The sequence below is a fragment of the Odontesthes bonariensis genome, chromosome 15 (assembly GCF_027942865.1).
Source record: "Odontesthes bonariensis isolate fOdoBon6 chromosome 15, fOdoBon6.hap1, whole genome shotgun sequence".
In the NCBI taxonomy this organism is placed as follows: Eukaryota; Metazoa; Chordata; class Actinopteri; order Atheriniformes; family Atherinopsidae; genus Odontesthes; species Odontesthes bonariensis.
Window position 1 is genome coordinate 32879653 of NC_134520.1, and position 22095 is coordinate 32901747.

General features: G+C 45.6%; 2 protein-coding genes across 2 annotated transcripts in view; both read right to left on the reverse strand.

The window, feature by feature from the left end:
• Positions 1-942: 942 nt before the first annotated feature.
• Positions 943-22095, reverse strand: part of LOC142400799 (uncharacterized) — a 43277-nt gene continuing 22124 nt past the window's right edge. Inside the window, exons 19-24 of the mRNA XM_075486012.1 lie at positions 21008-21170; positions 20833-20916; positions 20640-20747; positions 20467-20565; positions 18221-18718; positions 943-14633 (exon numbers count right to left, since the gene is read on the reverse strand). Of these exons, the coding sequence (XP_075342127.1) occupies positions 1509-14633; positions 18221-18718; positions 20467-20565; positions 20640-20747; positions 20833-20916; positions 21008-21170 (14077 nt within the window). The 3' untranslated portion in view covers positions 943-1508. The remainder of the gene's footprint in view (positions 14634-18220; positions 18719-20466; positions 20566-20639; positions 20748-20832; positions 20917-21007; positions 21171-22095) is intronic.
• LOC142400905 (desmoplakin-B-like) lies at positions 16575-18195 on the reverse strand. Its single transcript, XM_075486159.1, has 2 exons — positions 16892-18195; positions 16575-16667 (listed from the first exon to the last, which is right to left on the reverse strand). The coding sequence occupies exons 1-2, from the start codon at positions 18077-18079 to the stop codon at positions 16575-16577; spliced, it is 1281 nt and encodes a 426-aa protein (XP_075342274.1). The 5' UTR covers positions 18080-18195.

The window sequence follows — 22095 nt, forward strand, 5'->3', positions numbered from 1 at the left end:
GAAAGACTGCCTTTAACATCTATATTCATATATATTTATAGTCTTTAGCCATAATCAGATTTAGTTTGATGAGAGATGAAACTAAAACCTTTTTCATTACCCTTATGAAACCTGCAACAAGTGGACATTATTTAGATTATAAAAACACAACCTGCTATATTATTTTTACTAGGGCTCTGCAACGATTACATTTTTTTATCTAATTAATCACATGATTTCCCTGATTAATCACATTTGTACGCAAAATCCAAAAATGAATCCAAAAGTAGTGTATAGCTTTTAGCATTTAGCTTTATTTTAAATGTGCTGCCATATGAATGAAAGTGCCATAACATTTGTTGTGCAAACACACTTTTAACATCAGCATCTTTCTGTAGTTTTTATGTAGAAGCCTCGCTCCACAGTCTGTTTCCTTGAATGACTTGCTGCTATCAGTTGTGTGTTTTGCCTTTAAGTGATATTTTAGACTGGAACTACTACGCTGAGAAGACAATTCAACTTGGCAGTGTTTACAGATGACTTTGGTTCTGTCGACTCCGCCGTCTGGAAGAACTTTAACATGAAAACGGCCGAGTAAAAGTTCCGTACCCTTCTCCATATTTGGTGGATCCGCCGATTACTTTCTTTTCCGGTTCCACAGCAGACAGCAACAGACTTTTACAAAATAAAAGCCTGTGAGCAACAGACTTTTACAATAATAAAATAAATAATAAAACCTGCGCTAATGTGCGATAAAATATTTGTCTGTGTTAAATAATTAATGCGTTAACGCGACAATAACGAGTTAACTCGTTCAGCCCTAATTTTTACCTTCATTTGTGTTCATTTTGTATTCAATAAAGGTGTAAAGTACATCCAAAATTAGGAATAGCTATGATGTCTTATACGTAGCGATCGAATGTGTTTGGATTCTGCTTGAAAATGATCAAGAACAAAGAAAAGTCACCAATGCACGAGACCAAATGCCTCGAGTTTTATTTTGATATAATGAAAAGTGGTTACAAAGCTGGAAGCATCAACCAAAAAGCAACACGTTTAACAACTGATTTGGTTTAAAAAAAGAAAAAAAAAAGAAACCATGTATTGATGAAACTTGGTACCCTTTGCCACAAAATAAGCACAGAATATGTTTTAGAAGAAAATAATTGATAACACAATACCAATGTAATGTCATGTAATGAAGTTACATTATAAAAGTTTAGAAAAATAGGCTAAAACTGTGTATTTAAGCTAGGAAAAATCAGTAACATTCAGTTTATATTCAATCCAAATGCCTTAACAAGGGTGCTATGAACACATTTGGTCATTGTCTCATAATTGTCTTGGATGTTTACTTCATTACGATTATTTGAATTACAGTATTCTAAGCACAGCAACACCAAAGCGTAGATCGAAGACGATAAAGAGAACAATAATCTTCTCGGCACACACAAAGCAAACACATTTAGTCATTTTCTGCACATTAAAAGTATTCTCACGAATGCAGGCCCCCCTTTTTTTCCGACTTATTAAGAGGACGAGTAGCTGCTGAAGCTCATAAAGTTGTAACTGGGGACTAAGGAGCCGAGGTCCAAACTGCCCCTGCGGGAGCACCGCTGGGAGCCGCTCCTGGAGCCTGTGGTGGATCCTGGGGCAGAGGCGACGTTGTACGGACTGCTGATCCCCCTGGAAGACACGGATGATGCCTGGAGCATTTTCACCCCAGTGCCCTCCTCCAACAAGCAGTTATCCAGAGCTTCTTTGTAAGTGATTCTGAGTTTGCTTTTGGGGCACGTCAGGTTCTTTGTGTGGTGTCTGAAGTCTTGGAGCCTATGCGCTGTCCTCCCATCCAGCCAGCCCATGTTAAAACCATCCTGTATGCTTCTCCTGCACCTCATTTCTGGGTCATAAAGCCCCCCCGTTGCAACCTGGAATTCCATGAATCTCTGTCCCGCCTCATATGGTAACCACAGCTCCTTCACGGCCTCAGCGGCTGACATCTTCCTCTTGGCTTTTAGATTATCAAAGCCGATATAGGCTTTCTGGGCAGGCTTCAGTTTAACGGACATATCACTAGTTATTATGCCCACGGGAAGGGCCTCTTGGATGCTGAGCCTGCCGCCATTTGTGGGATCGACAATTCCTCCAGTGCAGGCTTGGGCCTCAAGCAGTCTCTGGGCAGTGATGGAATCCACTAAACCCCGATTTAAAGCCTCTGTGATAGATATCTTCTCCAAAGTCTCGGTGTCAAAAATGGCCCCCACGGGTGCCAGCTCGCCCACTGTTTCAACAGGAGAGGACAGAGTGACGGATACGCTGGACGTGTGCTTGAAGGACTCTGGAGAATCCTGAGCAACGGTGCCGGCTGTGGCGCCTTTATTCGTGACAGTCGTAACTTTCGTTGTGGTCGTCTTGGTGAAAGTAGGCGACAAGGGTCTTGATGTGGAAGAGGAGGACGATGATGTCAGTGATACAGGACTTGAAGCTTCTGATATTCCTGAAGTTGAAGATGATGAGACTGCAGATTTTTCGAGAGATGTTGATGTTCTTGAAGTTGAAGATGATGAGACTGCAGATTTTTCGAGAGATGTTGCTGTTCCTGAAATTGAAGATGATGAGACTGCAGATTTTTCGAAAGATGTTGATGTTCTTGAAGTTGAAGATGATGAGACTGCAGATTTTTCGAAAGATGTTGATGTTCTTGAAGTTGAAGATGATGAGACTGCAGATTTTTGGAGAGATGATGTTGATGTTCTTGACGTTGAAGATGATGAGCCTGCGGATTTTCCGAGTGACGATGTTGACGTTCTTGAAGCTGATGCTGATGATGGTGTCACTGGAGACGTTGCAGAGGACGCTGAAGATACTGAGGTTGATAATGATGATGACAGCTGTTTGGTCATACTGGTGATGATGTCTGCAAACTGAGTGAGGGTGATGCTTCGTGAGCGGTACTGCTGTAAAAGGGATTCGTTAATTACTCGCTTTTCGAGCAGTTCGGTGATGTTGTACTCTTTTCCGGTTTTCCTGTCAATGATCGCGATTTTTTTGGAACCATCTGGAGCAGTGACAGTGATCTCTTCCCATTCACACTCCTGCTCAGACAACTCCAGGAAGGTGTCATAGTCAATGTAACCTTTGTCATACGCTTCACGTATCGTCATCTCTTTATCAGTTTCTGGATCCACAATTATCACCCTCCTCTTTCTAAGGGTGTTTCTTGATGAAGACTCTTGCTTCTTCTTGTCTATGATGGGCAACAGAAGCAGGCCGGACTTCTTGTCGAAGATGCAGCGTTTCTTCAGTTCCAAATAGGTTAGGTTTTCCTCTGTGTTTGGGTCAAAGAAACCTTTGGTATCATCACTCGGATCAGTCAAGATCTTGTTCATTTCCTCGTTAAAGTAACCTCTCTTGTAGGCTACACTCACATCGATACGATGGCTGTGTACAGGATCAACGATGCCGCCACTGGAAATCTGGGCCTCTAGTAAGCGGATGCCGTGACCTTTCTCCACAAGACCTTTCTCCATGGCCTGAAAGATGGAGATTATCTTGTCTGTTCCAGGCATTTTGTAACCAGTCACAGCCCTTTCAGCTGCTAAAAGTTTGTCCTTAAACTCTGGCCCAAACAGTCTTCTATTGTGGGCGTCATTAACAGTCAGAAAGAGGTTATTAACAGGGTCGACCATAAAACCGGAGGCCGCCTGGGCTTCAAGCAGCTCCAAAGAGGTTCCATAACGCAGCAGTCCATCTTTCATGGCCTGATAGATTGGCATTACCTTATCATTGGCCTCATCATAAACTCCTGCTATGCAGGTGGAACTTCTAAGGTGTAAGTGCAGACGGTCTTCAATGTCTTGGCTTGTCAATTTACCTTGATTTAATTTATCAATATCAGAAGGTTCCAGCAGGTTTGCATCCACCAGATCGACAACAGACACCTGGTTCCTGAGTCCCTGTATAGTTAAAGCCATTTTAGGCTTTGGGAGAAGCAAAAGACCTGTGTTTAGATCAACTTTGCATCTTTTCTTAAGTGATATATATGTAGATGGTTGTTGGGTTTCTGGGTCCAGGTAGCACTCCGGGTGCTTCTTCAAAGCCTGGTACAGGTCGTCATCTATGAGATCCCGATCCATTGCTCTGTCTCTGGGCAGGAAGACACTGAGTACGGGGTCCAAAATACCCCCAACAGACTCTTGTGCCTGAATCAGATGCAAAGCCGTGTCCTTGTCAATTAATCCCTTTCTCATTGCCTGGCCAACTGACAGGAGCTTCCCAGTGTTGGTGTCTCTGTAACCTATAGCGGCACCCTCAGCTGCACACAACATTGATTCATCCTCCTTATCCACTACTCCTTTGGCACATGCTTCTTTTACAGTGAGTTTCTGATTTGTCCTGGGGTCAATGATGTGCCCTGTGGCTACCTGAGCACGCAGAAGCATGTTCGCACTGCGGAGTGACATCATTTTCTGTTTCTTTGCCTCTGTGAAAGACATTTTCCCTAAAGGTCCAGCCTCCAAACCAGCAATGGACCCTGTGCCCTTGAGAAAGACCTTTTTATCCACAGACACCTCTGAGACAGTTTTCTCTCCTTTCATGAGTTGGTTGAATGTTGGTTTGTCCAGGACTCCACAATCAAGTAGCTGCCGTGCACTGACTGTTTTGCGTACACCATCGAACAGTAATTTTGAGGAGTCAAACTTCACTGAGACTGGTAAAATGTGTAGGCCCGTATGAGTGTTTGTGTTGCATCTTTTCTTCAAAGCGCCGTAGCTGATGTCACGCTCAGTTTCTGGGTCAACGTAACAAGCAGGAGTCTTTGTCAGGGCATGAAGGAGTTTTTCATCTAAAAGGTTGTGCTTAAGAGCTTTGTCTTTAGGTAAGAATACACTAAGATTGGGATCTACAATTCCTCCCACTGACTCCTGAGCCTGCAGCAGACGCAGCCCAGTTTTCTCATCAATTATCCCCTTTTTAATGGCCTCAAACACTGAGATAGACTTGCCGTCAAAAGGATCTTTATAGCCAATAGCAGCACTCTCTGCTGCCAACAACCTGTTTCGATCTTTGACGTCCACCACTCCTTTGACACATGCCTCCTCTACTGTCAGTTTTAGTTTGGTTTTAGGGTCAATGATGTGACCTGTAGCAGCCTGGGACTCCAGCAGCAAATCTGCACATTTTTCTGTTATGATGTTCTGTTTCTTGGCTTCTGAAAATGACATCTCTCCCTGACATCCAGCTGCAATCCCTGCAATAGGTCCCATCCCTTTTAGAGAGATCTTTTTATCCTCAGACACCTGTGGGACACTTTTCTCTCCTTTCAAAAGCTGGTTAAATGTTGGTTTGTCAAGGACGCCACAGTCGAGCAGCTGTTGTGCTGAGACTGGCTTGCGCAAACCGTCAAACATCAGTTTGGAGGGGTCTTTCTTCTCAGACACTGGCAAAAGCATCAGATTGGTTTGAGGCTCTGTTTTGCATCTTTTCTTTAAAGCTCCATAGCTGGCATCCTTCTCCGTTTCTGGGTCAAGGTAACACTCGGGATTCTGGCTTAGTACACGACTGAGGTCTGCATCCAGAAGGTTACGCTTTATAGCCGTGTCTTTAGGGAGGAACACGCTGAGGTTTGGATCCAGAATGCCCCCTGCAGACTCCTGGGCCTGTAGCAGCCGCACTCCAGTCTTTTTGTCAATGAATCCCTTCTTGATTGCCTCAAACACTGAAAGAGGCTGGGCTGTATGTGGATCCTTATAACCCACAGCAGCAGCTTCTGCTGCTAACAGTTTATCCCGATCACTCTTGTCCACCACTCCCTTAGTACACGCTTCCTCTACTGTCAATTTCTGATTGGATGTGGGGTCAATGATGTGCCCTGTAGCAGCCTGGGCCTCCAGAAGCAAATCTGCGCTCTTTGAGGGGATGAGCATTTGTTTTTTGGCCTCTGTTAAAGACATTTTCCCTAAAGGACCAACTGCCACACAAGCAATCGGTCCCATCCCCTTCAGAGGAATCTTTTTATCCTCAGACACCTGTGGGACACTTTTCTCTCCTTTCAAAAGCTGGTTTAATGTTGGTTTGTCAAGGACGCCACAGTCAAGCAGCTGTTGTGCTGAGACTGGCTTGCGTACACCATCAAACATCAGTTTGGAGGGGTCTTTCTTCTCAGACACTGGCAAAAGCATCAGATTGGTTTGAGGCTCTGTTTTGCATCTTTTCTTTAAAGCTCCATAGCTGGCATCCTTCTCCGTTTCTGGGTCAAGGTAACACTCGGGATTCTGGCTTAGTACACGACTGAGGTCTGCATCCAAAAGGTTACGCTTGATAGCCGTGTCTTTAGGGAGGAACACGCTGAGGTTTGGATCCAGAATGCCCCCTGCAGACTCCTGAGCCTGAAGCAGCCGCACCCCAGTCTTTTTGTCAATGAATCCCTTCTTGATTGCCTGAAACACTGAAAGAGGCTGGGCTGTATGTGGATCCTTATAACCCACAGCAGCAGCTTCTGCTGCTAACAGTTTATCCCGATCACTCTTGTCCACCACTCCCTTAGTACACGCTTCCTCTACTGTCAATTTCTGATTGGATGTGGGGTCAATGATGTGCCCTGTAGCAGCCTGGGCCTCCAGAAGCAAATCTGCGCTCTCTGAGGGGATGAGCATTTGTTTTTTGGCCTCTGTTAAAGACATTTTCCCTAAAGGACCAACTGCCACACCAGCAATAGGTCCCGTCCCCTTCAGAGGGATCTTTTTATCCTCAGACACTTGGGGGACACTTTTCTCTCCTTTCAAAAGCTGGTTAAAGGTTGGTTTGTCAAGGACGCCACAGTCAAGCAGCTGTTGTGCTGAGACTGGCTTGCGTACACCATCAAACATCAGTTTGGAGGGGTCTTTCTTCTCAGACACTGGCAAAAGCATCAGATTGGTTTGAGGCTCTGTTTTGCATCTTTTCTTTAAAGCTCCATAGCTGGCATCCTTCTCTGTTTCAGGGTCAAGGTAACACTCGGGATTCTGGCTTAGTACACGACTGAGGTCTGCATCCAAAAGGTTACGCTTGATAGCCGTGTCCTTAGGGAGGAACACGCTGAGGTTTGGATCCAGAATGCCCCCTGCAGACTCCTGGGCCTGTAGCAGCCGCACCCCAGTCTTTTTGTCAATGAATCCCTTCTTGATTGCCTCAAACACTGAAAGAGGCTGGGCTGTATGTGGATCCTTATAACCCACAGCAGCAGCTTCTGCTGCTAACAGTTTATCCCGATCACTCTTGTCCACCACTCCCTTAGTACACGCTTCCTCTACTGTCAATTTCTGATTGGATGTGGGGTCAATGATGTGCCCTGTAGCAGCCTGGGCCTCCAGAAGCAAATCTGCGCTCTCTGAGGGGATGAGCATTTGTTTTTTGGCCTCTGTTAAAGACATTTTCCCTAAAGGTCCAACTACCATACCAGCAATCGGTCCTGTCCCTTTCAGAGGGATCTTTTTATCCTCAGACACTTGGGGGACACTTTTCTCTCCTTTCAAAAGCTGGTTAAAGGTTGGTTTGTCAAGGACGCCACAGTCAAGCAGCTGTTGTGCTGAGACTGGCTTGCGCACACCATCAAACATCAGTTTGGAGGGGTCTTTCCTCTCAGACACTGGCAAAAGCATCAGTTTGGTTTGAGGCTCTGTTTTGCATTTTTTCTTTAAAGCTCCATAGCTGGCATCCTTCTCTGTTTCTGGGTCAAGGTAACACTCGGGATTCTGGCTTAGTACACGACTGAGGTCTGCATCCAGAAGGTTACGCTTAATAGCCGTGTCTTTAGGGAGGAACACGCTGAGGTTTGGATCCAGAATGCCCCCTGCAGACTCCTGGGCCTGCAGCAGCCGCACCCCAGTCTTTTTGTCAATTAATCCCTTCTTGATTGCCTCAAACACTGAAAGAGGCTGGGCTGTATGTGGATCCTTATAACCCACAGCAGCAGCTTCTGCTGCTAACAGTTTATCCCGATCACTCTTGTCCACCACTCCCTTAGTACACGCTTCCTCTACTGTCAATTTCTGATTGGATGTGGGGTCAATGATGTGCCCTGTAGCAGCCTGGGCCTCCAGAAGCAAATCTGCGCTCTCTGAGGGGATGAGCATTTGTTTTTTGGCCTCTGTTAAAGACATTTTCCCTAAAGGACCAACTGCCACACCAGCAATCGGTCCCGTCCCCTTCAGAGGAATCTTTTTATCCTCAGACACCTGTGGGACACTTTTCTCTCCTTTCAAAAGCTGGTTTAATGTTGGTTTGTCAAGGACGCCACAGTCCAGCAGCTGTTGTGCTGAGACTGGCTTGCGCACACCATCAAACATCAGTTTGGAGGGGTCTTTCCTCTCAGACACTGGCAAAAGCATCAGATTGGTTTGAGACTCTGTTTTGCATCTTTTCTTTAAAGCTCCATAGCTGGCATCCTTCTCTGTTTCTGGGTCAAGGTAACACTCGGGATTCTGGCTTAGTACACGACTGAGGTCTGCATCCAAAAGGTTACGCTTGATAGCCGTGTCTTTAGGGAGGAACACGCTGAGGTTTGGATCCAGAATGCCCCCTGCAGACTCCTGGGCCTGTAGCAGCCGCACTCCAGTCTTTTTGTCAATGAATCCCTTGTTGATTGCCTGAAACACTGAAAGAGGCTGGGCTGTATGTGGATCCTTATAACCCACAGCAGCAGCTTCTGCTGCTAACAGTTTATCCCGATCACTCTTGTCCACCACTCCCTTAGTACACGCTTCCTCTACTGTCAATTTCTGATTGGATGTGGGGTCAATGATGTGCCCTGTAGCAGCCTGGGCCTCCAGAAGCAAATCTGCGCTCTCTGAGGGGATGAGCATTTGTTTTTTGGCCTCTGTTAAAGACATTTTCCCTAAAGGACCAACTGCCACACCAGCAATCGGTCCTGTCCCCTTCAGAGGGATCTTTTTATCCTCAGACACTTGGGGGACACTTTTCTCTCCTTTCAAAAGCTGGTTAAATGTTGGTTTGTCAAGGACGCCACAGTCAAGCAGCTGTTGTGCTGAGACTGGCTTGCGCACACCATCAAACATCAGTTTGGAGGGGTCTTTCCTCTCAGACACTGGCAAAAGCATCAGATTGGTTTGAGGCTCTGTTTTGCATTTTTTCTTTAAAGCTCCATAGCTGGCATCCTTCTCTGTTTCTGGGTCAAGGTAACACTCGGGATTCTGGCTTAGTACACGACTGAGGTCTGCATCCAGAAGGTTACGCTTAATAGCCGTGTCTTTAGGGAGGAACACGCTGAGGTTTGGATCCAGAATACCCCCTGCAGACTCCTGGGCCTGTAGCAGCCGCACTCCAGTCTTTTTGTCAATGAATCCCTTGTTGATTGCCTGAAACACTGAAAGAGGCTGGGCTGTATGTGGATCCTTATAACCCACAGCAGCAGCTTCTGCTGCTAACAGTTTATCCCGATCACTCTTGTCCACCACTCCCTTAGTACACGCTTCCTCTACTGTCAATTTCTTATTGGATGTGGGGTCAATGATGTGCCCTGTAGCAGCCTGGGCCTCCAGAAGCAAATCTGCGCTCTCTGAGGGGATGAGCATTTGTTTTTTGGCCTCTGTTAAAGACATTTTCCCTAAAGGACCAACTGCCACACCAGCAATCGGTCCTGTCCCCTTCAGAGGGATCTTTTTATCCTCAGACACTTGGGGGACACTTTTCTCTCCTTTCAAAAGCTGGTTAAATGTTGGTTTGTCAAGGACGCCACAGTCGAGCAGCTGTTGTGCTGAGACTGGCTTGCGCACACCATCAAACATCAGTTTGGAGGGGTCTTTCTTCTCAGACACTGGCAAAAGCATCAGATTGGTTTGAGGCTCTGTTTTGCATCTTTTCTTTAAAGCTCCATAGCTGGCATCCTTCTCTGTTTCAGGGTCAAGGTAACACTCAGGATTCTGGCTTAGTACACGACTGAGGTCTGCATCCAAAAGGTTACGCTTGATAGCCGTGTCTTTAGGGAGGAACACGCTGAGGTTTGAATCCAGAATGCCCCCTGCAGACTCCTGGGCCTGAAGCAGCCGCACCCCAGTCTTTTTGTCAATGAATCCCTTCTTGATTGCCTGAAACACTGAAAGAGGCTGGGCTGTATGTGGATCCTTATAACCCACAGCAGCAGCTTCTGCTGCTAACAGTTTATCCCGATCACTCTTGTCCACCACTCCCTTAGTACACGCTTCCTCTACTGTCAATTTCTTATTGGATGTGGGGTCAATGATGTGCCCTGTAGCAGCCTGGGCCTCCAGAAGCAAATCTGCGCTCTCTGAGGGGATGAGCATTTGTTTTTTGGCCTCTGTTAAAGACATTTTCCCTAAAGGACCAACTGCCACACCAGCAATCGGTCCTGTCCCCTTCAGAGGGATCTTTTTATCCTCAGACACTTGGGGGACACTCTTCTCTCCTTTCAGAAGCTGGTTAAAGGTTGGTTTGTCAAGGACGCCACAGTCCAGCAGCTGTTGTGCTGAGACTGGCTTGCGCACACCATCAAACATCAGTTTGGAGGGGTCTTTCTTGGCAGACACTGGCAAAAGCATCAGCTTGGTTTCAGGCTCTGTTTTGCATCTTTTCTTTAAAGCTCCATAGCTGGCATCCTTCTCTGTTTCTGGGTCAAGGTAACACTCGGGATTCTGGCTTAGTACACGACTGAGGTCTGCATCCAGAAGGTTACGCTTAATAGCCGTGTCTTTAGGGAGGAACACGCTGAGGTTTGGATCCAGAATGCCCCCTGCAGACTCCTGGGCCTGTAGCAGCCGCACTCCAGTCTTTTTGTCAATGAATCCCTTGTTGATTGCCTGAAACACTGAAAGAGGCTGGGCTGTATGTGGATCCTTATAACCCACAGCAGCAGCTTCTGCTGCTAACAGTTTATCCCGATCACTCTTGTCCACCACTCCCTTAGTACACGCTTCCTCTACTGTCAATTTCTTATTGGATGTGGGGTCAATGATGTGCCCTGTAGCAGCCTGGGCCTCCAGAAGCAAATCTGCGCTCTCTGAGGGGATGAGCATTTGTTTTTTGGCCTCTGTTAAAGACATTTTCCCTAAAGGACCAACTGCCACACCAGCAATCGGTCCTGTCCCCTTCAGAGGGATCTTTTTATCCTCAGACACTTGGGGGACACTTTTCTCTCCTTTCAAAAGCTGGTTAAATGTTGGTTTGTCAAGGACGCCACAGTCGAGCAGCTGTTGTGCTGAGACTGGCTTGCGCACACCATCAAACATCAGTTTGGAGGGGTCTTTCTTCTCAGACACTGGCAAAAGCATCAGATTGGTTTGAGGCTCTGTTTTGCATCTTTTCTTTAAAGCTCCATAGCTGGCATCCTTCTCTGTTTCAGGGTCAAGGTAACACTCAGGATTCTGGCTTAGTACACGACTGAGGTCTGCATCCAAAAGGTTACGCTTGATAGCCGTATCTTTAGGGAGGAACACGCTGAGGTTTGGATCCAGAATGCCCCCTGCAGACTCCTGGGCCTGAAGCAGCCGCACCCCAGTCTTTTTGTCAATTAATCCCTTCTTGATTGCCTCAAACACTGAAAGAGGCTGGGCTGTATGTGGATCCTTATAACCCATAGCAGCAGCTTCTGCTGCTAACAGTTTATCCCGATCACTCTTGTCCACCACTCCCTTAGTACATGCTTCCTCTACTGTCAATTTCTGATTGGATGTGGGGTCAATGATGTGCCCTGTAGCAGCCTGGGCCTCCAGAAGCAAATCTGCGCTCTCTGAGGGGATGAGCATTTGTTTTTTGGCCTCTGTTAAAGACATTTTCCCTAAAGGTCCAACTGCCACACCAGCAATCGGTCCTGTCCCCTTCAGAGGGATCTTTTTATCCTCAGACACTTGGGGGACACTCTTCTCTCCTTTCAGAAGCTGGTTAAAGGTTGGTTTGTCAAGGACGCCACAGTCCAGCAGCTGTTGTGCTGAGACTGGCTTGCGCACACCATCAAACATCAGTTTGGAGGGGTCTTTCTTGGCAGACACTGGCAAAAGCATCAGCTTGGTTTCAGGCTCTGTTTTGCATCTTTTCTTTAAAGCTCCATAGCTGGCATCCTTCTCTGTTTCTGGGTCAAGGTAACACTCGGGATTCTGGCTTAGTACACGACTGAGGTCTGCATCCAGAAGGTTACGCTTAATAGCCGTGTCTTTAGGGAGGAACACGCTGAGGTTTGGATCCAGAATGCCCCCTGCAGACTCCTGGGCCTGTAGCAGCCGCACTCCAGTCTTTTTGTCAATGAATCCCTTCTTGATTGCCTCAAACACTGAAAGAGGCTGGGCTGTATGTGGATCCTTATAACCCACAGCAGCAGCTTCTGCTGCTAACAGTTTATCCCGATCACTCTTGTCCACCACTCCCTTAGTACACGCTTCCTCTACTGTCAATTTCTTATTGGATGTGGGGTCAATGATGTGCCCTGTAGCAGCCTGGGCCTCCAGAAGCAAATCTGCGCTCTCTGAGGGGATGAGCATTTGTTTTTTGGCCTCTGTTAAAGACATTTTCCCTAAAGGACCAACTGCCACACCAGCAATCGATCCCGTCCCCTTCAGAGGGATCTTTTTATCCTCAGACACTTGTGGGATACTTTTCTCTCCTTTCAAAAGCTGGTTAAATGTTGGTTTGTCAAGGACGCCACATTCCAGCAGCTGTTGTGCTGAGACTGGCTTGCGCACACCATCAAACATCAGTTTGGAGGGATCGAGCTTCTCTGTGACTGGCAATAGTAGCAGACCTGTGTGAGGTTCTATCTTGCATCTTTTCTTCAACGCTTCATAACTGGCATCTTGCTCTGTTTCTGGGTCAAGATAGCATTCAGGACTCTGGCTTAAAGCATGACAAAGGTCTTTATCCAAAAGGTTACGCTTTATAGCCGTGGGTTTAGGGAGGAATACGCTGAGGTTTGGATCCAGAATGCCCCCTGTAGACTCTTGGGCTTGTAGCAGACGTATCCCACTGTTATTGTCAATTATTCCTTTCTTCATGGCCTCAAAAACTGAGATAGGCTTGGCTACGTTTGGGTCTTTGTAGCCAATGGCAGCAGCCTCTGCCTCCAATAATCTGTCTCGATCATTAATGTCCACCACACCTTTGGCGCATGCCTCATCTACTGTCAATTTCTGATTAGCTTTTGGGTCAATTATGTGACCAGTGGCAGCCTGGGCTTCCAGGAGCAGATCTGCACTTTCAGCAGGCATCAGCATTTGTTTCTTGGCCTCAGACAAAGACATTTTCCCAGCTTTGCCAACTACAACACCAGCTATGGGCCCTGTGCCTTTAAGAGGGATTTTCTTGTCTACAGACACTTCTGGGACCGTTTTGCTTCCCTTTTCTAGATCTTTAAAAGTTGGCTTATCTAAGACACCGCAATCAAGTAGCTGCTTCGCAGTGACAGGTTTACGAACACCATCAAAGACAAGTTTAGAGGGATCTACCTTCTCAGGAACAGGAAGAAGCAGAAGACCCGTGTGTGGCTCTATCTTGCATCTCCTTTTCATTGACATGTAGGTTGTACCTTCTTCGTTTTCTGGATCCAGGTAGAGCTCAGGCCTTTGATTCAAAGCATGACACATTTTATCATCAATTAGGTCACGTTCAATGGCTGTGTCTCTGGGAAGGAAGACACTGAGCATGGGATCTAGAATCCCCCCCACAGACTCTTGGGCTTGTAACAGACGTAATGTTGTGTTCTTGTCAATCAGTCCCTTCTTCATAGCCTGAAATACTGAGAGCGGTTTGTTTGTGCCAGGTCCACTGTATCCCACAGCGGCAGCCTCTGCTGCTAGCAGCCTGTCTTTGTCCTCATCATCAATAACACCTTGATTGTAGGCCTCTTCAACTGTTAGCTTCTGATTAGTTCTCGGGTCAATGATGTGGCCTGTAGCGGCTTGTGCATCCAGTAGCAAATCAACACTATCTGGTGGAAGAAGATTCTCCTTCTTGGCTTCAGTGAATGTCAACTTGCAAAGGGGTCCAAAGCTGGACCCTGAACCTTTTGGACCTTCAATCACCACCCCGGCTATTGGACCTGTACCTTTTAGACTTACTTTTTTGTCTTTCGAAACCTCAGGAACTGTCCTGTGTCCCTTCGCAAGCTGGCTAACTGTTGGTTTGTCCAACACTCCACAGTCAAGCAACTGGTTAGCTGTGACTGGTTTACGGACTCCATCAAAAATCACATCCAGGATCGGGGGCTCTCTAGGTGTCATCTGAGTCTCCATGGTTCGTCTCACAACTGTCACCTCCTGCAGTTCCATCTGCAGGGCTGACAGTTTACTTTTATATGTCTCCTCAAGCTGCCTGAGTTCCCTCATCAGCCTCTCTATCTCACTTCTTAATGACTTCTGTTCCATCTCAAGACGCTCCTTGTCTGTGTCTTGTTGTCTGATCATTCCCTGTTTACCCTCACACTGGTCCTTCCAGTAACTTAAATCTTTCTTCACCCTCTCATTCTCCTTTTGTAGATGTTGTTTATCGCGAAGCTCAGAATCGAGGGACAGTTTAATACGACTGAGTTCTTCCTCTACTCTTTGCATGTATTCTTTGTCTCTCTCCAACCTCTGCACTCTCACCAACAGAGTATCTCTCTCATTTGAAATTTCGCTGTGCTGGGACTGAATGGACTGCATCGTGGTTCTCATCTGCCGGAAATGGAAAAAGAAGGCAAAAAAAGACAAAAGGTTAACAAACATTACAATGCAGTGGAAAGTCTATAGCCAAGAAGAACCACATATTCTTTGTATTTGACAGTCGAGAATCATATAATCCATGAGATCGGAGGTGTCTTCATGCAGAACAACACACATATTTGCTCTGAAACCAGCTTTGATATTGCTGTTCAAAGTTGATTTAGATGCAACGAATTTGAGCTTGTGCCAGACATGTTCACAAGTAATTTTTTCCAAGTCCAAGTCTCAAGTCTTTGTGTTGGAGTCCAAGTCAAGTTTCAAGTCTCAAGTCTTTGTTTTCGAGTCCAAGTCAAGTTTCAAGTTTCAAGTCTTTGTGTTGGAGTCCAAGTCAAGTTTCAAGTCTCAAGTCTTTGTGTTGGAGTCCAAGTCAAGTTTCAAGTCTCAAGTCTTTGTGTTGGAGTCCAAGTCAAGTTTCAAGTCTCAAGTCTTTGTGTTGGAGTCCAAGTCAAGTTTCAAGTCTCAAGTCTTTGTGTTGGAGTCCAAGTCAAGTTTCAAGTCTCAAGTCTTTGTGTTGGAGTCCAAGTCAAGTTTCAAGTCTCAAGTCTTTGTGTTGGAGTCCAAGTCAAGCTTCAAGTCTCAAGTCTTTGTGTTGGAGTCCAAGTCAAGTTTCCAGTCTCAAGTCTTTGTGTTGGAGTCCAAGTCAAGTTTTTGTGTTTGAGTCCAAGTCACGTTTCAAGTCTCAAGTCTTTGTGTTGGAGTCAAAGTCAAGTTTCAAGTTTCAAGTCTCAAGTCTTTGTGTTTGAGTCCAAGTCAAGTTTCAAGTTTCAAGTCTCAACTCTTTGTGTTGGAGTCCAAGTCAAGTTTCAAGTCTCAAGTCTTTGTGTTCGAGTCCAAGTAGAGTGTAAAGTCTGCGTGAACGCTTTTAACCAAATGTGACAACATATGGCACAGTTCCAGATGAGCTTGACGTTGCCATGGTTACAGTGGTTTTGATATTAGTGATATTAAAGAGTTCGCAATGATGAATGTTTAAGGGAAAAAATATCGAGCAAATCTGTGAGTGTTGTGCCAAAAATGCCATTTCATTTTACTAAGACAGGAATATAGAAATTAATTAAAGGAGAAGTTCATTTTTCTTTTAATCTTGGACCTTATTTCTGGCATAAAATACGTTCATCTACTCACCGATAACAGTTTGGTGAAAGTCGGCGTCCTTCGGAAGATATTTAGATCACTGGACATCGGCGTATATCCATATAACGGGAGAGAACAGGGCAGAGACAACACAGCCTCTAAATAAGGCATTATCTGTCTTTATTTCACCAATACTTTAAGACCAATGAATGAATGAACGCGTACTATTGCACTGTTAGCTCAGAGCTGCCGTGTTGTTGTTATCCGGGGCTATAGGGGGCTTGGGATGACGTCATCAACGCGCGCCGCTGCAACACAGCTCATTCACGACTTTGAGTCGTCCTTACCGTTAGAGGCTGTATTGTCTCTGCCCTGTTCTCTCCCGTTATATGGATATACGCCGATCTCCAGTGATCTAAATATCTTCCGAAGGACGCCGACTTTCACCAAACTGTTATCGGTGTGTAGATGAACGTATTTTAAGCCAGAAATAAGGTTTAAAAAAAACTTTCCTTTAATCGTGCAAAATCTCTTCAGAACAACAAGAAAACACAACAAAGTCTAACAGGATTGGTAAGAAAATAAAGAAAATTACCATTTAGAAGTAAAAAAGTTCAACTAAAAAAACAAGTAATTCTATCAATGACCTTTTTCTAACACATAATGTCTACATTCTGCAAATTTCATAAACAGCACGGATATTTAAAATCAATAAACGGGTGCCATTCTTAATTTGTGTGCTGTTCTACAGATTTGCAAAATGCATCTTAGAGAGATGATTGAGATGCTAAAACAAAACAATAAAGAAAAGATTTAATCTCAGTAGATCGGAGGACTGGCGGCGGTGAAGTCATTGATAACGTTGATCACTGAACTAAAGAGGTAAAGCCCAAAAAAGCAAGTATCTTTCCGCTATGTTAGGAGGGAGACAGTGAGATGAGGAGACTGGGAGGCAGAGAGGGATATTGTGTTTGCATGCAAGTTTATTCAAACACATACGGATGTGTTTGAATCAGAGTGATCTACAAGGAAGCTAAAGGTACAGCTACAAGGGTTGCTAGGTGAATATTCCAAGTCAGGACTCTGATTTGGAAAGACGAGACAAGTCCAGGACTAAGAGGCAAACTTCCATGTACCTCAGTGGCCTGCTTTCGTATTTGTTCAGCCTCCTGCTTGAGTTTCTCCCTCTCTGAGGAGAGCTCTGAGACCAGGTTACGGGAGTCGACATTGCTGCGCTCGCTGGCTCGCAGCTGAAGCTCCAGAGCTGTAATCTGCGAAGAGAGCTCATCATCACTTCCCTTTTTGGATCTCAGGAGCTCGTCCTTATCGTGCCGCGCTGCCCTCAGTTCCTCCTCCGACCTCAGCCTTTCTTTGGTCTGGGTTTCTATCAGCTCCTTCAGCCTCTCAAGTTCAACCGCGTTATCATTCAGCGTCTTGCTCTTTTCCTCGTTCGTCTTGTAAAGACCCTCGTTCCTCAGGTGTGCCTCTTTGAGTCGGACCTTCTCCTGCGAGAGTTGCTGATTGAGGGTTTTCAGTTCGGTGCACAGCCGAGTGATGCGCTCGGAGGAGGTCTGGTTTAGTCTCGAGCTTTTTTCCAGCTCCTCCTGGAGCCTGAGACGCTCTTCTGCACCTCTTTTTTCCGTCATGCTGGTTTGTTCTTGGCTCTGGCGCAGTGCTGCGATGGTGCCGGTGTACTCCGTCGTGGCCACGGCGGCCTTCTCCAGCTCTGCTTCGACCTGCCTTCTTCTGCCCACCTCCTCTTGCTTGGCTTTCCTCAGATTCTCCACCTGGCTCTCCAGCCCGTCTCTCACCGCCTGCAGGTCCTTGATGCGCCCTTGTAACCGGCTGGTGTTTTCTTCTACCCTGCTTCGCTCCTTGCTCTGTCTCTCCAGCTCGAAACGGATTTGCTGAAGCTCCTCCTCGCTCTCCCTCAGCCGGGTCGCAGCCTTCGAAGAAGCCGCCAGCTTCACCTGCAGCTCGGCCAAAGACTGCTCGAGCACAACCTGCCCTTCTTCGGTGGTTTTCCTCCGACGCGTCTCCTCCTCCAAACCATGCGTGACGTAAAGCAGCTGGTCGTTCTTCTCCTGCAGGCTCTTCATGACTTCAGCCAGCTCTTCTCTGTACTGGCTGCCTTCTTCCTCGCTCTGCCTCATCAGCAGCTCCACCTGATGTTCCATTTCTCTCCTGTTGCATCCCTCCTCTATGAGCATTGCCCGCTGTGTGTGAGCATCCTCCTCCGCCTTCTTTCTTTGCTCCTCAGCCTGGCTGACGGAGATCCTCAGCCTCATGAGATCCTCTTCCAGGTTCCTCCTCTCTGCCTCCATCCTCTCATACTGCCGTTGGCTCTCAGCTGCGCCCTCATCCCGCTGAGCCACCAGCCTCTGGATGTCTGTTTGGCTGGTCTCGATCTGGGTTTCGTAGCTCAGCTTTAAGCTATTGAACTCTGAACTGAAGTGGCCCCTTACCTTAGATATCTCCATCTGCAGATCCTTGATTTTTGCTGCTTCGTCAGCCAGCTGCCGCCGCAGCTGCTCGATCTCTTGATCCTTGTTAACCACACTCTTCTCCACTTCCATCTTGGACCAGCTGACTGTCTCCAGCTCTTTCTGCCTCTTCTTCAGCACCGATTCGTACTCTTCTTGCTGCTGGGTGTAGCGCTCCTCCGCCAACTTTGTCTTCCTCCTTTCTTCTTTCAGCAGGTAGTTGAGATGCGTCACCTGATCGTTGAGGTCTGCCAGCTGACTGTGAGTGGAGTCCAGGCTGTCCTTGGTGACACTGCACTCCAACGCCGTGCTTTGCTTCACCTCCTCCATCGACAGCAGCTGGTTTTGGGACTGGGACAGCTCCAGCTGGTATTGAGTGACGGTATCTTCCAGCGATTTGTTCTTGGTGTTGTAGTCTTGCAGATCTTCCCTTAGAAGGCGAAGCTCTTCTTCGAGCAGGTCAATTTGAGTGTTACGCATCTGGGAAAAAAAGTAGAGCGCATATAATCGCAGACGTAACTTCAAACATGTGCACTGGGATTTAGTTGAGTAATATGAAACACCGGGTTCAAAAGAGCTAAAACAGTTCTGTTTTGCATGGATAACATAACAATTAGGGCTGGGCTAGTTAACTCGTTTTTATCGCGTTAACTTGTTCATTATTTAACGCCGATAAATATTTTATCGCGCTTTAACGCAGGTTTTATTATTGTAAAAGTCTGTTGCTCACAGGCTTTTATTTTGTTTATACTAAGATTTCCTGTTTTTTTTGTGTGATTTTAGGTCCAATGTGTTGACACAGTACGTCAAAATGGAAAAACATTATTGTAAAGTCACAAATGTGAAGTTGTGCTGAAAAAATTACACCAAACGAGGCAAAGTAAACAGGTTGTAAGGTGAAATATAAAGGTGGATACCAGGGCTGGGCGAGTTAACTCGCGTTAACTCGTTAATTATTCAACGCCGATAAATATTGTGTCGCGCATTAACGCAGGTTTTATTATTTTTTATTTTATTATTGTAAAAGTCTGTTGCTCACAGGCTTTTATTTTGTAAAAGTCTGTTGCTGTCTGCTGCGGAACTGGAAAGAAAGTAATCGGCGGATCCACCAAACCTGGAGAAGGGTACGGAACTTTTACTCGGCCATTTTCATTTTAAAGTTCTTCCAGACGGCGCAGTCAACAGAACCAAAGTCATCTGTAAACTCTGCCGATATGCCGCCCATTGATTGGATGCGAGACTCCGGTTCTTTTCACAGACGTTTAGTAACGCCACATCAACACCGTAGAACTAAATGTTCGAGTAAACATAGTAAAAGACAACATTAGTTGTTGTAATCTTTAAAGAAATAGCATTCTTAGCATTGTCGCTGGTGCCAATAAATAATCAAATTGATACTGGCCACTTTAGCTGCTTCTCAACCAATGGCAGAGTCATTCCCAGAGGCAATCTTCACGGTCAGAACTAGGATTCTTTAACTTCCACTTCTCCTCTGCATCACATTCACACAGTTACAGCAAACACCACGAAGCATGGAGGAATAAAATAAAGATAAACTAGCAGCTAACATCACCGCTACAGGTGTGAAGCTAACGGAGCTAACCGGCACTACTTCCTGTTTTACTTGTTTCAACATAAAAGCACGTATTTCAAAATAAATTTTAAAAAAAACTCCTGCATTTACAGCCAAGTTGAATTGTCTTCTCAGCGTAGTAGTTCCAGTCTAAAATATCACTTAAAGGCAAAACACACAACTGATAGCAGCAAGTCATTCAAGGAAACAGACAGTGGAGCGAGGCTTCTACATAAAAACTACAGAAAGATGCTGATGTTAAAAGTGTGTTTGCACAACAAATGTTATGGCACTTTCATTCATATGGCAGCACATTTAAAATAAAGCTAAATGCTAAAAGCTATACACTACTTTTGGATACATTTTTGGACTTTGCGGACAAATGCGATTAATCGCGATTAATCAGGGAAATCATGTGATTAATTTCATTAAACATTTTAATCGTTGCCCAGCCCTAAGAACAATGTTTCTTTTTTTGCACACATTATAAACCTGAGAGAGTAACTCCTTTCGGTATGGACTCTGTATTACAAAGTGAAGATTTGGAGAAGATCAAAAAAAAGGATAAATGATGCTGAATTCTGCACGACTGTTGGGCAGGTTGCGGATAAAATAAGATATTGAACAAACAAAATATAACAAAGAAAATCGGTACCTTGAGCTCCTCCATGTTTTTGAGCAAATCTCCCAGGAATTTGTAGTAATTATCGGACATAGTAAGCAGCTCCATGTAACGAGTTTGAAGGAGTATAACCTGGGAGAAGAACAAATCCAGATGTGACATCTCATCATTCACCGGGAGGAAACATTTAACTGAACCGATGTTACCTCTTGGTTAAGATCCACTGAAGGGGAGTTCAGCATCGTCCTCTTGATGGGGATGTTGAGCAAAGTTTCTAAACCAGAGGTGTAAGAGGCCAGGTCTGTTTCATAGTCCTGCAAAACAAAAAGAAAACACTCGTAAAAGCAGAAAATGGAAACCTTTTATGAGTTTGATTTATCGTATGTTCGGCCTATTTACCTTGATAGCATTCACACAGGCCACGTTGTCCTTCACCACACGCTCTACCGTCTCCCTCTTTGCCTTGATTTCAGTGTTCAGGGCCTGAAGAAATCAACAAAAATATCAGTGACGAACGTGCACATTTGCCCTAAACACAGAAGGAAGTTCGTCAATGAAGGGTTGAGCAAAGGACCTTCTGGTTGTCGATGTGGTCTTTCAGCATTTGGACGCTCTCTATCTTCGTGGCCTGCAGGGCTGCCTGTTTGGTCCGTGTGGCATCAATCCATTCGAGGAGAGTGCTGCTGGTTTGCTTGTAGTGCTGCAGCTGAGGCAGATACAGCTGCAGATCCAGCAAACTGAGCAGGAATAATTCAAAAGAAAAACACCATATCTGTCAAATAATTTCCAAAAAGCTCTGAACCAATGCACACATGTAAAAGAGAAATGACACGATGTTCTGTCTATGGGGGTAAAAAAACTACTTCCATTCATCATAGATTAATCAACCAGCTGAACAGCTCCGTCGACAGTTCAAAATACAAATGTGTTGCTACTTAGAAATGTTGTAAAATTCTGCTTTTAGGGACAGAAATGTACACTATATTCCCAAAAGTATTGGCTCATCTGCCTTTACACACATATGAACTTCAGTAACATCCCATCCTTAATCCAGAGGGTTTAATATGACGCCAGCCCACCCCTTGCAGTAATAACAGCTTCAGCTCTTCTGGGCAAGCTTTCCACAAGGTTTAGGAGTGTTTATGGGACTTTTTGACCATTCTTCCTGAAGCTCATTTGTGAGGTCAGTCACTGATGTTGGACAGAAGGTCTGGCTCAGAGTCTCCGCTCTGATTCATCCCAAAGGTGTTCTATCGGGTTGAGCTCAGGACTCTGTGCAGGCCGGTCAGGTTCTTCCACACCAAACATCCATGGCTGTGTTCGAAACCACATACTACATACTGCATACAGCATACTTCCATACTGCATACTCATCGATCAGACAGTATGCAGAGCGTTTACCCACAATGCATTTCGCTCCTGCCCGAGCCGAAATCAGCCGGCCTGAAGCTGATTTCACTTAAGCTCTAAACGCTGTAAACTTTAGCAACATTTGAAACATTTTCAGGTGAGAAAGTAGTCGTTTAGATCCCCAACGTGTTGAAAACCTGACAAAATACCGGCTATTTACAATTTTGTTCCGACGAATTCGGCGCTACTAAAGCTAGCCGCAGTGAGCAACGCACTTCCGGTTATTTTCACAAAATAAAATACCCGTTGCCT